This window comes from Poromitra crassiceps, assembly GCF_964638095.1.
Source record: "Poromitra crassiceps genome assembly, chromosome: 12".
NCBI lineage: Eukaryota > Metazoa > Chordata > Actinopteri > Beryciformes > Melamphaidae > Poromitra > Poromitra crassiceps.
The window spans coordinates 37,720,557-37,735,866 of record NC_139632.1 but is presented as its reverse complement, the minus strand read 5'-3'; the positions used below and the strand labels follow the sequence as shown (position 1 = coordinate 37,735,866).

The window sequence follows — 15,310 nt, the reverse complement described above, 5'->3', positions numbered from 1 at the left end:
CTGACGCCTTGCCGAAGCCACGGTCACGCCACGCTGAAGCGATCAATCAGGATTGACGCCGATTTTCCAAGCGTGACGTCTGACGTGTGAGTTGTGGGCGGCTTCAAGGCGCGAGAGTAGGCGCTGAGAGGAAAAGAGAAGGCGTCCTGTGTGAACGGTAAGGCGTACCTTCAGCTTGTGCCTGCTTCAAGCTTCAGTTCTGCTTGCGTTCGGTGTCCTGTGTAAACAAGGATTGCTCCCGATGGCTGTGCCAGCACCCTGCGTGGCAGCTTGCCGCCTTCGGTGTGTGAATGGGTGAATGTAGGCACATTGTAAAGCGCTTTGGATAAAAGCACTATATAAATGCAGTCCATTTACCATTCACCATATTTATTGATTTCTAACTGCTATTGGTTGTGTGAGGTCTGGAAAGACACACTCAAGTACTAAGTACTTTGATTTATAAAGACCAAAGAGGTCCTAACGTGCTTGAATGTAGCCTACCCGAGTCTCTGAGTTTGAGCCTCGTGTGCTCCATCATCTCAAAATTGCTGTGCCAAGCTTTCTTCATATCTACAATATCACACTCTACGTAGGCTAAAAGCAGAAATGCTGAGGATTTCCAGATTGCTTTGAGTTTATGTTAAGTGTTAATGATTAATTCCGATGTGTAAGCATGACCGGGAACAAATTTGCATTGAATGACTTACGAGACTGGTATGTGAACATCTCTGAGTTATTGGCCCGTCATTTTGACATGATTTGTTGTTGAAAAGTGCCTGATATATATCATTCAAAAGAGCTGCAACCCTGGTACAATGTAAACAGTTTGGTCAATGTATAGTGTGTGCACTGTGCATTACACCAGTAAACCTACTTTTGATAGTCTCCTTTGTCATGTCCTTCATCACTGCAGCAGCAGGGACTCCAAACTCTGTCCATCGATGCACTTGGTCCATCATAAGGGCCTTCAAAGGGCTTATTACGATGACCATGTGCTTTCCCCCCGGGTACAGCTACCATAGAAATAGATTTGTGTTGGAGAGAGAATGCTTGCAATGCAGGGGATTAATAGTTAAAGGGATAGTCCACTTTTTCGGGAGTTTGCCACATCCCCCGCACATAACCAAGATACACCATGCCTTACTGGCACTGTCCGCACAGTTTACTGTGAGCTACAGTTGTGACGTTAGTTAGTATCGCCATAGAATGGAGGGTAATGGTACAGCTGTTAAAAATCCGCCAAAACACACATCTCAAGGCACCAAAATACATGTTGTGCTTCGGGTTTGCTTTAAGTTGTCGGCACTGGTTGGCACCTCACCACAACTTTTGGTGTGCGTTACTTTTTTATTTTATGTGCTTCGGGTACTCACCACACAATGAAATATTAATCCAAAATGTACATAATCAACAATAAATAATAACAAACAAATGTACATAAGTCTTTTTGGAAGGAAAAGAGGTAGCCGGCACTACTTTCCAAATACGGCCGCCGACCTCTTTTCCTTCCAAAAAGACAGATTATGTGCATTTTGGATTAATATTTCATTGTGTGGTGAGTACCCGAAGCACAACATGTATTTTGGCGCCGTGAGATGTGTGTTTTGGCGGATTTTTAACAGCTGTACCATTAGCCTCCATTCTATGGCAATACTAACTAACTTCATGACTGTAGCTCACTGTAAACTGCACGGACAGTGCCGGTAAGGCATGGTACGTGTATCTTGGTTATGTGGGGGGGATGTGGCAAATGAGCTAAACTCTCGAAAAAGTGGAGTAGCCCTTTAAATGTATTAGCCAGAGTGTGATTGTGAAGCTACAATCATTGTTCCAAACAAGGCCAGCCTTACCACATAAGCTTAAGGCAATCAAATATACATAACTTTGTCCCTTTCCAATTTGGGAACACAGCTTTTAACACAAGGAATACTGATTTGTGAGGGGTTAAGGATGGTTTTAAATGCAGATGCTGTAAAAGTTTGTATATTTTGGTATTGTTAAATATGACCAATATTAAATGGAGCTTTACAGTTTCAAAATGCATCTACAACCAACTATCTCTTAAATGGATATTCCTTGTTTGTCTATCAATTTGGAGGGGACATACAGTATGTCTAACTGAAAGCCTTACTGTATGTGGTAGGGCTTGTGTGCAATAATGATTGTAGCGGTTTACAATTACACCTTACCTTACCTTGTCCATTATTTGTCCATACAGGCCAAAACATATACTTTTGTCATACCCTGTGTCGGTAACACAGCTAATACATGCTCCCCATTCACCAGGGCTTTCAGGATCTTTTTTTGATGTCCTTTCAATTGGATTGAGTGAAATCCTTCCAATAGGCCTACCTTATCAATGGCGTTCATTTCGACTCCCAATTGGTGTGCAATGCCATGTGCGAACGCGCAGCCTCCTTTTGTTGCCTTTTTTTAAGGTGGCTGGCAATTTGCGTAAATGTGTGACAGACATCTGGAATCTCTCACTGATTTGTCTTTGTTGAAAATCACAGAGCGCATCGAGGTGCACTACCCCTTTTATACACGCAGCACTCTGGCGCTGCATCGCCGTCGGGGGCTGTGGCGGCACCTTGAAATGTAGAAGAAGAAATGTTGCCATCCAGTGCGCATGTCTCGGCTGACAGACGCTGGTCGAGCAAAAAGTACCTGCATTTCACCACACTTTGTATTTTATAACAAGAACCGCTCACTTTTTCCCGCAACTAGGCTTCCGATATAATTAAGTATAATAAGTTTGTCCCACCCGACCCTGCCTGTGACTTCAAAGTGCAGAAATAAGGTGAGTTTAAAGCCCAACACAGATTGCCCGTACCCGTAATTTTTTCCTATGATGGCGAAGGCATGACCCGCCCCTCTCTGCCTCTGATTGGCTGACTGTACTCGGCTGCTCCCAGAAGTATCTCAAAGGAGCCTAACATGTCACGATGCAGCGGGGGGGAAAGTAGGTTACTTCCAAGCATGATTCCTATAGATATTAGTGTTTGCTGGACAGCTAACAACATTCAGACTGCAGTTAGTTGTTGCTGACGCTATGGTCATCTAAGCATTTGTTCATAACGTGAGCAGCAGGTGCAAAACAACCATTAAATCAACAAGCATGAGATACTTCATTATATGGAACGTTAAAATTGCAAACCCGATTTCTGAGTTATTTAGGCCTACTTTAAAATACACGTCTAATAGCCTATTGCACAGATGTGTATTTTTCCCTTGTCATTCCACATTTAATCACATTGTTGCTCTGATTAATATTTCAATTGAAATACATGTCTTGTGTTAGAATGAGTAAATGGACATCTGTTTTTATATAACCCTTGATCAATTCTCATTAATCTTTTATCTTTTCTTTTTTATTTGTCTGTAGGCTACATACGCACAAGAGTAGCGGGGCAGCATTATAAACCAGAGACCAGACTATATCAAAAACATAAACACACAGTGGCGTCTTTCATGCATGCTAGCAAGCGAAACTACAGTGAGGGTGCATCCAGCCTTCGCCATCATCCGAAAAAAATATCGCTACCCGTACCACAGGTTGACCAAAATGCCACGACAACACTTCTCCCTACATGTTGCTACAGGCGGAGCAAACTGCTGAAGTGAAAGTAAAATGTGTTGCAAGTAGTTCAGACAGACTCCATTACAGCAAGATGAGGAAATGGGCTGAAGGTGAGTCAATGTGAGTGTTGTTACATTATACTTATTCAACTGTAAAGTCATTGGTCTAGTGAACAGGGTAGACTGAAATCACATTCAAATGTAGGCTGCATTTTGTTGTGCTATTAGCCTACATAATGCAGTGTTACAGGGGGGGGGGGGGCGCAGAGAGAGAGAGACCTTATCGATAACTCCGCGCATATTGTTGACAAACCGCAGCCATAACGTAGTAGGCAGAGTGTAGCTATAGCAACAGTTAAAGCTTCGCCAAAGAGAAGTGATGAAAAAATAAGTTTGGCGGAGGTGCGGACCCCTATAAAAACTGACTTAGAGTAAATATAACTCATATAGCCACTAGCCAGGTTTAAACAGTTACGTTTCCGTATAAATCATTACAATATGGTCCCGGAAGGTGGGGATGCAATTCTCGGCGGGGGTGCAAAACTCGGCATGACACCGGACATTGTTAATAATACAGTATTGGGATAGGCTACACGCAGTGTTGTGCAAGCTCTCACTTCACAAGAGCTAGCTCAAAGTTCAGCTCATGCAGCTTAAAATGAACTAGTTCACGTTGATAGCTCATATTTTGAACTTTGAGCTATAGCTCACAGTCCCAGAAAATGAGCAGCTCACTTCATTTCAAGCTCACTTCTTGTTTACCCAGAGAAAAGGCACAGCACTGAAAACTTTTTTTAACACATAGCCTATTAACCCCCCCCCCCCCCCCAGTCCAGTTATTCACAGGCAGCTGTTTCTATAAATTATAGATCCTATAGATCTATAATTCTTGTATTGTATCTTATATTGATTTGGTACTTATGGTAAGCTATATCTTGTATTGCATCTTGTAATTCCTATATATTATATTATTATTCTATATTATAGCCTACATCCAGCTACAGTGGAATCTGCTTATATGATTATACTATAATTATCTATATAGGCTAGATTCTATATAGCAGAGGTGTGGACTCACATTCACAAATCTATTGACTTATAGACTCGACTTGACAAAATCAACAAAGACTTGTAACTCGACTTGGACTTGATCACCAATGAAAAAGACTGATTGTTGGGATAATTAAATTTCAAATATGTTGGTTGAGGAAACTGTTTGGATGGATCAGAGAGCCTCTGACTGGTGTGCACATTAAAACACAAGGATCCAAGGGCCGTTTAACCATTTATTTGGAGTAGGTTCGGCGTAGGTTGAATGGATGGATGATTTTCTGTACAATGATAAACAAAAAAGGATTAATACATTGATGTGCCCACCAGAACTAACTAAAAATAACAAAGGGAATATAAGCTTACATTCTTTATGCATCCACTAAATTAAGGTCACAATAACTGCACAGGTTTCACACTGGTCTCCAACTTCAGACAGGGCTGGTGGGCATCACCTTGTGGTTTTCACAGGTTCAATTCTAACAAAGTGATGCAAACATTTGCTTCTTTGTTTGGTGCTGCAGAAATGGTGGCAGGCCAACTCTCCACTGGGGGTGAAACTGACTGAAGTTTTAAAGGGAGTGTGCAGGGTGATTAGGTAATTGTGAGCAGCTGGGTGAGGTGCAAGAGGAACAGGTGAGGGAGTGATGCATTATGGTAAATGAAGTCCAGAAAATCAAGCTTGGGATTTTTAACAGCCGCCCCTTCAAATATGGAGTATTTGAATTAAGTGGAATACCAAGCTGGTTTGGTCAGGTGACAGTTCCTAGTAGGCTGCCCCATGGAGGTAATGGGCAGCATGGGCATTCAAGGGGAAGGGATCTGGACGGCCTGGGGCAGGGCTTAAAGGATGCAGCAGGTCTGGAGGGCGACCAGGTGGCAGGGCTGAACAGCCCTGGACGATGCCGAGGACAACGGCACAGACAGGACCCTTCAGGAGGCCGGCCCGGATGTAGAACTCTGCGCCGCAGAGGAAGGCGGAGACAAGGGCTGGACCTCACAGGAGGTCGGCGACAAGGATGGGCTCCACGGGAGGTTCAAGACTAGGGCTGGGAGCCACAGGAGGTCTAAGGCTGGGTAACATGGGAGGTCTAAGGCTGGGCACCACAGCAGGTTTAACACTAGGGCTGGGGAACATGGGAGGTCTAAGGCTGGGCACCACAGCAGGTTTAACACTAGGACTTGGTAACCTGGGAGGTCTAAGGCTGGGTAACATGGGAGGTCTAAGGCTGGGCACCACAGCAGGTTTAACACTAGGACTTGGTAACCTGGGAGGTCTAAGGCTGGGTAACATGGGAGGTCTAAGGCTGGGCACCACAGCAGGTTTAACACTAGGGCTGGGGAACATGGGAGGTCTAAGGCTGGGCACCACAGCAGGTTTAACATTAGGACTTGGTAACCTGGGAGGTCTAAGGCTGGGCACCACAGCAGGTTTAACATTAGGACTTGGTAACCTGGGATGTCTAAGGCTGGGCACCACAGCAGGTCTAAGGCTGGGTACCACAGCAGGTTTAAAACTAAGGCTGGGCACCACAGGAGGTTTAAGGCTGGGTGCCACAGCAGATTGGACCTTGGAGAGCTGGCCTGGTTCTGGAATTTGGTGTGGTAGTCCTGGAGGTATGGTGGTGGCCTCCTCTCTCTGCTTGGTCTTATGCCTGCATCTGTCCCAGGCTGTAGTTCGGCCCTTGGATCCATATCCAGTCAGAGGCTCAATCCGGCTGTTCGAAGGACCATGAAAAAGACTGATTGTTGGGATAATTAAATTTCAAAGATGTTGGTTGAGGAAACTGTTTGGATGGATCAGAGAGCCTCTGACTGGTGTGCACATTAAAACACAAGGATCCAAGGGCCGTTTAACCATTTATTTGGAGTAGGTTCGGCGTAGGTTGAATGGATGGATTGATGGATGGATGATTTTTTGTACAATGATAAACAAAAAAGGATTAATACATTGATGTGCCCACCAGAACTAACTAAAAATAACAAAGGGAATATAAGCTTACATTCTTTATGCATCCACTAAATTAAGGTCACAATAACTGCACAGGTTTCACACTGGTCTCCAACTTCAGACAGGGCTGGTGGCCATCACCTTGTGGTTTTCACAGGTTCAATTCTAACAAAGTGATGCAAACATTTGCTTCTTTGTTTGGTGCTGCAGAAATGGTGGCAGGCCAACTCTCCACTGGGGGTGAAACTGACTGAGGTTTTAAAGGGAGTGTGCAGGGTGATTAGGTCATTGTGAGCAGCTGGGTGAGGTGCAAGAGGAACAGGTGAGGGAGTGATGCATTATGGTAAATGAAGTCCAGAAAATCAAGCTTGGGATTTTTAACAACCAATGACTCTTGACTTCACTTGGACTTGAGCCTTTTGACTTGAAAATACCTGATACCTTCTGCGAAAATACAAAATAAAAAAGATAGTCTCTTTATTTTGTGTGTGCATAGGATAACTCCATGGAACGCAAGATCAAAGTAACATTTTGAATTTACACAGCGTAACACGCAGTTGTTAGATCGTGGGATTTAAACAAGTAACGTAAAAAAAGAGCCTAATTGGCAGAGTGACAGAATGCACACTTTATGAGCCGTCTCCACGTGCATCGATGAAAACAATACAACACCGTGGACTTGTGTGCACAACCCTCTCCATTCCTCCCAGTCCCACCTATAGCTGCACCCAGAGCGTCTCAGTCAGGCTCTCCTCATAATCGTGCTTTCTGTTGTTTTTACCTCCACTAAATTGCGCTTATAGTGCCCAGCTGCATTCACTTTATTTTTACACACAGGCAAAACAGCCACCAACACTCCTGACCATCTCCACTGGAGACATTTGTGCCTGTCATTACGTTGCCACTACTGTGCGCTTGGCCCGTGTATATTTGCGCAGTTGCAATTCTATTTAATTAAGCTCACCGCTCATGAACATAATGAGCTTGCTCAGTGAGCGGTGCTCTTACGTTCATTCACAACACTGGCTACACGTCTCAGGAGCTGAAGGCTTTCAAATCCCTAGTTCGATAAAGTTGGAAATATATTGACAGATTCGCACTTCCCGGGTCAATAGCTCAAAATCAAAGCATTTGTACTGCACACACAACGCCTCTTTCCCATCTAGTAAAGGCGCTGACAGGGTTCTGCGCACCCTCGACTTGGAGCCTTGCCGCGACTAGCGGCGACAGCGAGACCGTGCCTACTCGAACGTTAACTCGGCGCGTTGGCTGCGGTACACGTCCAAAACGTTATCGTGTCGTTTACCAAGAACTTGCAATCATGTCGGTGGGGGGACATTGTCGCTCCATTTCAAAACTCATTCCGGTGAGCCTGCAGAAGGCTTTGCTAGATGAGGGACAAGCACTGTTAAATGAGGAAATGGCATTTCCTTCGTTTATGAGCTATTGATCCGGGAAGTGTGAATCTGTCAATATATTTCCAACTTTACCGAACTCAAATCCCTTGAGTCCTAGTGTTATAACTATTTCATCTGTGGCAATTGGTCTGACATTTTTACTTTTGTGCCACCAACGACATCCTCAGCAAACATTGTCGTGACAGCAAAGGTAAATAACCTTAAAGATAAATGTTTGTTTGATATGATCTGAGCTTGCTTGCATGAGCTGCATTTTAAAACTAAAATCTAACTGTGTGTCGCAGATGGGCGCAGAGCAGTCCTGACAGCGGCGGCTTTTACACAGCTCTCTGTGTCTGTCAATGCCAGCTTTTTACCTCCTTGATGCGCGCGCAGCTCCAATGTTGACAGCTGTATAAGGGGTCTATAGCCTAAATGTGTGTGCTTTGGTTAAAGAGATACAGAAACCCACTAGTTTGGGGGAATTTGACAGTTTTTCCCACTTTCCTTAGTCAGAAACAGAAACTAATAAATGCCTTCAGACAGACATTTATGTATCTGTTGTAGTCTGAAGTATGTCAAACAATATCAGGTTATCTTGGTACAATTGTTGAGTGTCTATGTGATCAGTCAACATATTAAAGACATAGTTTGGTTTGTTTCAAGTGGGGTTGTATGAGGTACTTGCATACACGTACTACATGCAGTAGAAAAGGTAATTCTGTGATCTCCTATCCCTTTAATCATAATTCATAGGCATCCAGGAATTGAGCGAGGGGTAGGGTGACCAGACGTCCCCGATTTTCGGGGACAGTCCCCTTTTTCGGTGATCTGTCCCCGGATGGAGCTGTCCCCGAAAATGTCCCCGATTTTCTACTCCCTCATCCACGGCCGCAATTACTGTCTTTCAGAGGCTCTAGCAGGCTCATTTTTAAAGTTGTAGTGAAATACAGTTTAACTGCCGCTATTACTTTTTGAAAGTGTAACAATTAGTTGCAGTGAAACGAGACAGATGCGTCACGTTACGTTCGGGAAGGAGAGGGGGGAGAACTAGGGTGTAACTGGGAAACTGGGCATGTGTCATCATTGAAATAGATCACAAGATTGTGGTGTTTATGCAACTTACGCGGCGATATGCTGCCTGGCTGCAGCTTGCCTGCCTTCCCCTCGAAAAACACAGAGACAGTTCCGCTCGCTGTGAGCAACTGCCAGGGTGTGTTCAAACTGTAAAACGGTGTGCACCTTTTGCTACGCTTGCCAAGTTGTTCCCTCCACGATTCAAAGCACCGCTGTTTCCGTTTGAATACTGGTCAGTCAGTGGTTTTCAACCTATGGTACGGGGACCCCACGGGGCTCAGCTCCCTCTCATACTCGGGGCTGAGGGCTGAACCAGCTGTCTCTTTGCCTGTCTGTGGCATAGGCGTGTAACCAATCAGATAGTGCTGAGGGAGCAGTGAGTGTGGGTGGCGCTAATGCATGTTTTAATTTGTTTACAAACCGCTGTTAGACAAAACTGTTCAAGAAGAAAAGCAGCAGTGAGTGTGCCGTCGGGGGTGTTCGACTTGTTGACGCCTCGCCTGACTGCGCTCGGCTGCTCTCGACTGCTTTCCAGGCGAGGCAGCAGTCAACTCAAGCGAGTGTGTGGAGCATACAGTCTAAGGTGTGGAGCGGCTTTCTACCCCGATGATGCGCGCGCATCTATGTGATGACATTGCACAGAAACCCGTCTATGCGTTTTTTGTTTTAGATTTTGTAAAAATCATCAACTTTGTTTTCTCCTGATTTAAAAGTAGTTTTAGTTGGTGAAGTTGTGTTTCTATTTTGTTCAAACCAATTTGTAGGAGTTCCAGAGTATTAGACAAAGTGGCAGCACAACAATAAATGACGGGGTCATCGGCATAAAAATGAAAGTTTGCATTAGCAACATCTTTGCCAAGGTTATTGATATACACTGTAAATAAAAAGGACCTAAAACTGAGCCTTGCGGCACCTCCTTGTGGACAGATACAACATCAGAATAAAAACCATCAGCCTGAACACATTGAGTCCTGTCAGAAAGATAATTACAGAACCAGCCAACAGCAGAATCAGTCCAATATTAAATAACCTTTGTGCATTTGACACTGTGGACCATAATGTGATGAAACAAAGGTCTCTAAAGTTTAGATAAAAATCTAAGCACAATGTTCTCTCCTATCTAAAGCCCCAATGATGTCATTCACTACCTTAGTAGCAGCTGTGACTGTACTGTGGCATTTTCTAAACCCAGATTGATTACAAGATAAAATATCATTGATGTCTAGAAAATCCTTCAACTGGTTACTTACCAGTGTTTCCAGTATCTTGGCTAGTGTTGAAAGGTTAGATATTGGTCTATAGTTGTTGAGGTTTGAGGGTTCACCACCTTTGAGATTTGAGTGAAGTTGTGGACCAGTGATGTCATTTGTGAATGACATCACTGGTCCACAATTTAAATCAACTCTAACAAATTAAATTAATGCCTGCAAAATGGTTTAGTTTTTGAATATAAACTGATTTTGTAATGATACAAAGCTGGTTAACTTGACATTAGCTAACACGATTATTTCTGTGTGGTTTTCGGTGTCCTCAGGATAATGCTGATGATGGCGGAGGTAAAGAGGGAGCTGCTGGTGCTCCAGGTCCAAGGGTGAGTCCTTTAATGAGGTCGGCTTCATTATAGAGCTGTGATTTTATCAGGGAGCCACGATGGAGAAGGATCAAGAGAAGCTCTTGTCAACGCTGGATAATTTGGGAGCTGAAGAGTTTGATAGGTTCAAGTGGTTCCTGCAGCTTGTTGACCTGGGTGGTTTCCAAGCCATCACAAAGAACCAGCTGGAGAAAGCAAACAGGCAGGAGACAGTGGACCTGATAACGCAGAAATACTGTGGGAATGCTCTGGAGGTGGCCAAGACGGTTTTAATGAAGATCGACAGGAACCATCTAGCACAGCTTTTGTCAGAAAGCAGCTCAGGGCGCAAAGGTAAGCCATGTTTTTTTAAGGGATATTTCGGAAAAGGGAAATCATGCATCAGATATGATTTATTATAACACTATAATTCATACAAAGTGCAGGCTGTATGTTTTTGTTTTTTATTACACAGCCTTGTTTATGTGTATTTCTGTATAACACACTACTGCAAGGTATCAGACCAGTGCCATGCACATAGGCCACGTCAGTCATATCAATCCGCACAAGTCCAGTCAATTTAACAGCTCGTCGACTGCAACACCTTTTTCTAACTTTAGTTTACTCCATTTCACTTTTTTTCCCCCAATATTTTATTTTATGGTTTTTCAGAACATAAGAAACAAAAACAAAAACACTCAGACAGGAAAAGGGAAAACAAAAAAACAAAAAACAAAAACAAATTCATTTCCAACTTTGCAAAGTGGTGCTACCAGTCACGTAAAATGCCCATGTGCTAACAAAATATACTGTGCATAGGATCCACTACAAGTGGTCCATAAATAATCGGCCGGGTGTCATTTTTTACCTCGTCAAAATACGCCAGGAACGGGTCCCAGATAACGAAAAACTTCCCCAATGAATTAGTCCTTTGGAACCTGAGTCTCTCCATACGCACAACCGAGAGCTGAAAAGAAGGTGGAGAGAAGGACTTCCATTCCTTAAGAATTACTTTCTTGGCAACAGTCATCCCCTGTGTCAAAGATTGCTGCACGCCGTTGGGAGGAGCAAAGAGGACTCCGAGCAGCCAAAGATGTCGAGCTCCGCCTCCGGTCGAAGGGCCACTCTGTAGGCCTTAGAGTACCAGTCAAATATTTTGGCCCAGAATCCGGACAGTGAAGGGCAAAACCAAAAAGCATGGGACAGTGTGCCCTCCGACACCCGACACCTATCACATAGTGGTGAGACAGAAGGATATATCTTGTGTAACCTCTGTTTGGAATAGTGAAGACGATGAACAACTTTAAATTGGATCAGCTGGTGTCTACTATTAACCGAGCAGAGCTGGACCACAGACAGACTCCTGTCCCATATGATTTCAGATAGATCAACACTAAGTTCCTCCTGCCACACCTCTCTGATCCTCAGTAGGGGCCTTAATGCAATCATCGAACAAACACACAAACCTAGAAATAAGATGCCTGGAGTTGGGAGGGCTTAACAAAACCTAAAAAAAAGCATGTTCATTTGGGAGAACTTCAAAATCGTGGATCTTGGATCATCGGACATAATGTCTAGCTTTGTATATATCTATAAAGATGTGTCTGGGGCAACTCAAATTCCCTCTTCAGAAGGTCAAAGGACGCAAATTGGCCATCAATATACAGGTCTCTGATGGAGACAAGCCCCTTCTCCCATTTCACATTTTAAGAGTGCAGTGAAAACAACCTCAACATATTTTAACATTACCTTACATCATTTAGCAGATGCTTTTATCCAAAGTGACAATATAACATTTAGTCAACAGTAGATACATCAACTATGCAACACAGTCTATGACAGCTAAGACCTTTTTAAGATTTGCATTTTGCCTTTATTAGATAGGACAGCAGGCAGGCAGGAAAGGTGGGGGGAGAGAGGGGATGACATGGGGCAAAGGACCACGGGTCAGATTTGAACCCGGGTCAGCTGTGCGAAGGACTAAGCCTTTGTGGTATGCCTTCTACCAGGTGAGCCCCTGACATCTAACACTTTTTGAAGGAATAGAGTAGCACTTGTAGAAAGTAGTTTGAGAAGGAAGAAGTAACAGTTGGATTTTCTTAAGAGGGAGAAAGATGTTAGTTCAAGAGAGGCCCAGGTGTAGCCTGAAAACAATGGTGTGTTTTTAGTCTCCGCCAAAAGATGGGCAGTGATTTGGGCATCCGGACCGAAGGGGGAGCTTGTTCCACCATTGTGGCACCAGGGACGAGAAGAGTAGCAATCAGGATGAGTGACTTTTGAGCCCACATTTAACAATTGAATAGCTTTAACAGCTCCTCTTTATTTATTATCTATAGCGAAGAAGAAGAAGAAGAAGAAGAAGAAGAAGAAGAAGTGGGAAGAAGTGGCCCCTGCAGCGATAGTGGCAGCTGGAGGACGCCTACAAGAGGCCGCCGGATCGTCTGGTCATGGGGTGCTGAGTCCATTACCGACAGCGTGGGGAAATGAGGGTAATTCGCCACTGGTATCAGACGTCCAAAGAATTTTTGAGACAAGAGGTCTTCATTGTAGGTGACCTCAATTGGGACATGCTTAAAGTCCCTGGAAACCAAAATCCACAAAAACGTTCTAATTATGTAATTTAGGGTCTTATGTTAGTAATTGTGTCCCTCCGAAATTATTATACATTACTTTCAACCCAAAGCCTTAAAATCGACACTTTTCTACAAGCTTCTACAAGGTACTTCCTCATTGAAGAGAGCAGTGCGCGAGGTGCTAAAATGCAGGAGCTTATGACGTCATAAGCGCTATATAACCGAGCGCTATGCTGTTCTCTCTCTCTCTCTCTCACTAGTCCCGAGAGAGAGAGAGAGAGAGAGAGAGAGAGAGAGAGAGAGAGAGAGAGAGAGAGAGAGAGAGAGAGAGAGAGAGAGAGAGAGAGAGAGAGAGAGAGAGAGAGAGAGAGAGAGAGAGAGAGAGAGGCACACAGAGTGGGAGACGGACACTCAGCGAGCGCTGTGGGGGCAAAGAACGGACAGATCTCTTCCTCTCAGAGCCGCGGAGCAACGCGCGAACACACACACACACACGCACGCACACACTCACCCAATCTCTCTTAAATTCTCTCTCTCTCCTTCTCTCCCTCTCTCTCCGAGAGAAATTTCCCTGCTGCAGACGGGACACGCCCACACAGTCCGTGGGAGAAAATACACTCTAAAAAATAATTGATTCTCATGAGTTTTGCCATGACTGTCAAACCTAAATTTATATACTTTGCGACGTTCATCATCGTTCAAATTTGGCTGGTGGCTTATTAACATAGGGTCCTGTGATGTGATGAACTCAAAATGCTAAATAATAAAGAAATATTTCTGGTTTCCAGGGACTTTAAGCCTCCTGAGAAAGTTGTGCATCAATCCGACTCTCTAAACCTCCACCAAATTATAGCCCACCGCACCAGGTATGACCCCAACAACCCTGATAAGTCTACTTTGATAGATGTGGTTTTTACAAATTCCCCACACATGTACCAATCTGGTGTGTTTTGCAATGATCACTGTTTCATTGCTTGTGTTCGTAAAAGCTTCACAGCCTGCCTTCATCAGCGATAAACATATTCTAAAACATTTCAACAACAACCCCAAAAAGCTCTGGCAGTCTCTTAATTAATTACCGTAAAACTTCAAATAAACGCCTCGGGCGTTGGACCCGGCGTCTATAAGGGGGCCGGCGTTTAATTCTTTTTGCACAAAATTCTTGATTGGGAAGTATCAAATTGCTCATTTAAACCAGTATGATAGTACTTAGTAGTACACACAAGAAGGTAGGTACAGGTAGTTTTGAACATGCCTATTATTGTAGAGTACAGATTGGAAAGAAAAACAACTGAGATTTCCATCATCATCATCGTCGTCCAACTATTGAATTTCCTTTATTGTCATTGTACGAATACAACAAAACTGAGGTAGCCCCTCTCAGACTGAATGCAGTTAAAAACTCAGTGTGGTTAAAAACTCGAGTGCAGTTAAAACTTTAGTTAAAAACAAAACTCTAAAACCAAGCTAGTATAAACTAAGCTGATATAAAAATACAGACATAAAAAGACAACATAAAAACAAAAACATTTAAGTATTGCACAGCTGTATATATTGCACAGCACAGACAGCAGTATATTGCACAGTATTGTATTGCACAGCCGTATATTGCAGTATTGAGAGTTCAGATTTGTGCATTTTTAAGTGCAGTGACAGCTCTGGGGTAGAAGCTGTTTTTCAGACGGTTTGTTTTTGTTTTTATGTATGCATGTAAGTATAAGTATGCTTATTGGTGACCCAAAGCTGGATCTGTCTATGTCGGGGATGGCGATTGAACAGGTCAAGAAGATTCAAGATTCAAGATTTTTTATTGTCACTCCGTAGTACAAGTATCACGTGTGAAATTCTTGTGCTGTAGACTCCGTTACAACATAGTGCAAAAAATAAAAATAAAAAAATAGAAACAAGAGGCAACAACCAATAAAGCAGTAGACCCGCCACAGACAGTGGCGTATTCACTGCACATATGTGCAAATGGCATGAACATACTTTAAACATAATTAAACATAATAACATTCTGTTAGGTGCAAGTAGCATATACCTAATTAAACATACTGTTGAACATTAGTCATACATGATGGTAGCAGCTGCAGTGCGGTACAGTACAGCTACTACACTATTTGTATATGTT

General features: G+C 43.5%; 1 protein-coding gene across 4 annotated transcripts in view; it reads left to right on the top strand.

The window, feature by feature from the left end:
• Positions 1 to 3,602: 3,602 nt before the first annotated feature.
• Positions 3,603 to 15,310, top strand: part of LOC310786712 (NACHT, LRR and PYD domains-containing protein 3-like) — a 43,649-nt gene continuing 31,941 nt past the window's right edge. For 2 of the 4 annotated variants that reach the window (XM_083647990.1, XM_083647988.1), the window contains exons 1-3: positions 3,605 to 3,682; positions 10,571 to 10,960; positions 12,943 to 13,095. In XM_083647990.1, the coding sequence (XP_083504116.1) occupies positions 10,687 to 10,960; positions 12,943 to 13,095 (427 nt within the window). In that variant the 5' untranslated portion in view covers positions 3,605 to 3,682; positions 10,571 to 10,686. Of the gene's footprint in view, positions 3,683 to 10,570; positions 10,961 to 12,942; positions 13,096 to 15,310 lie in introns of all 4 variants that reach the window. The other 2 variants (XM_083647989.1, XM_083647991.1) reach the window with 2 other exon arrangements.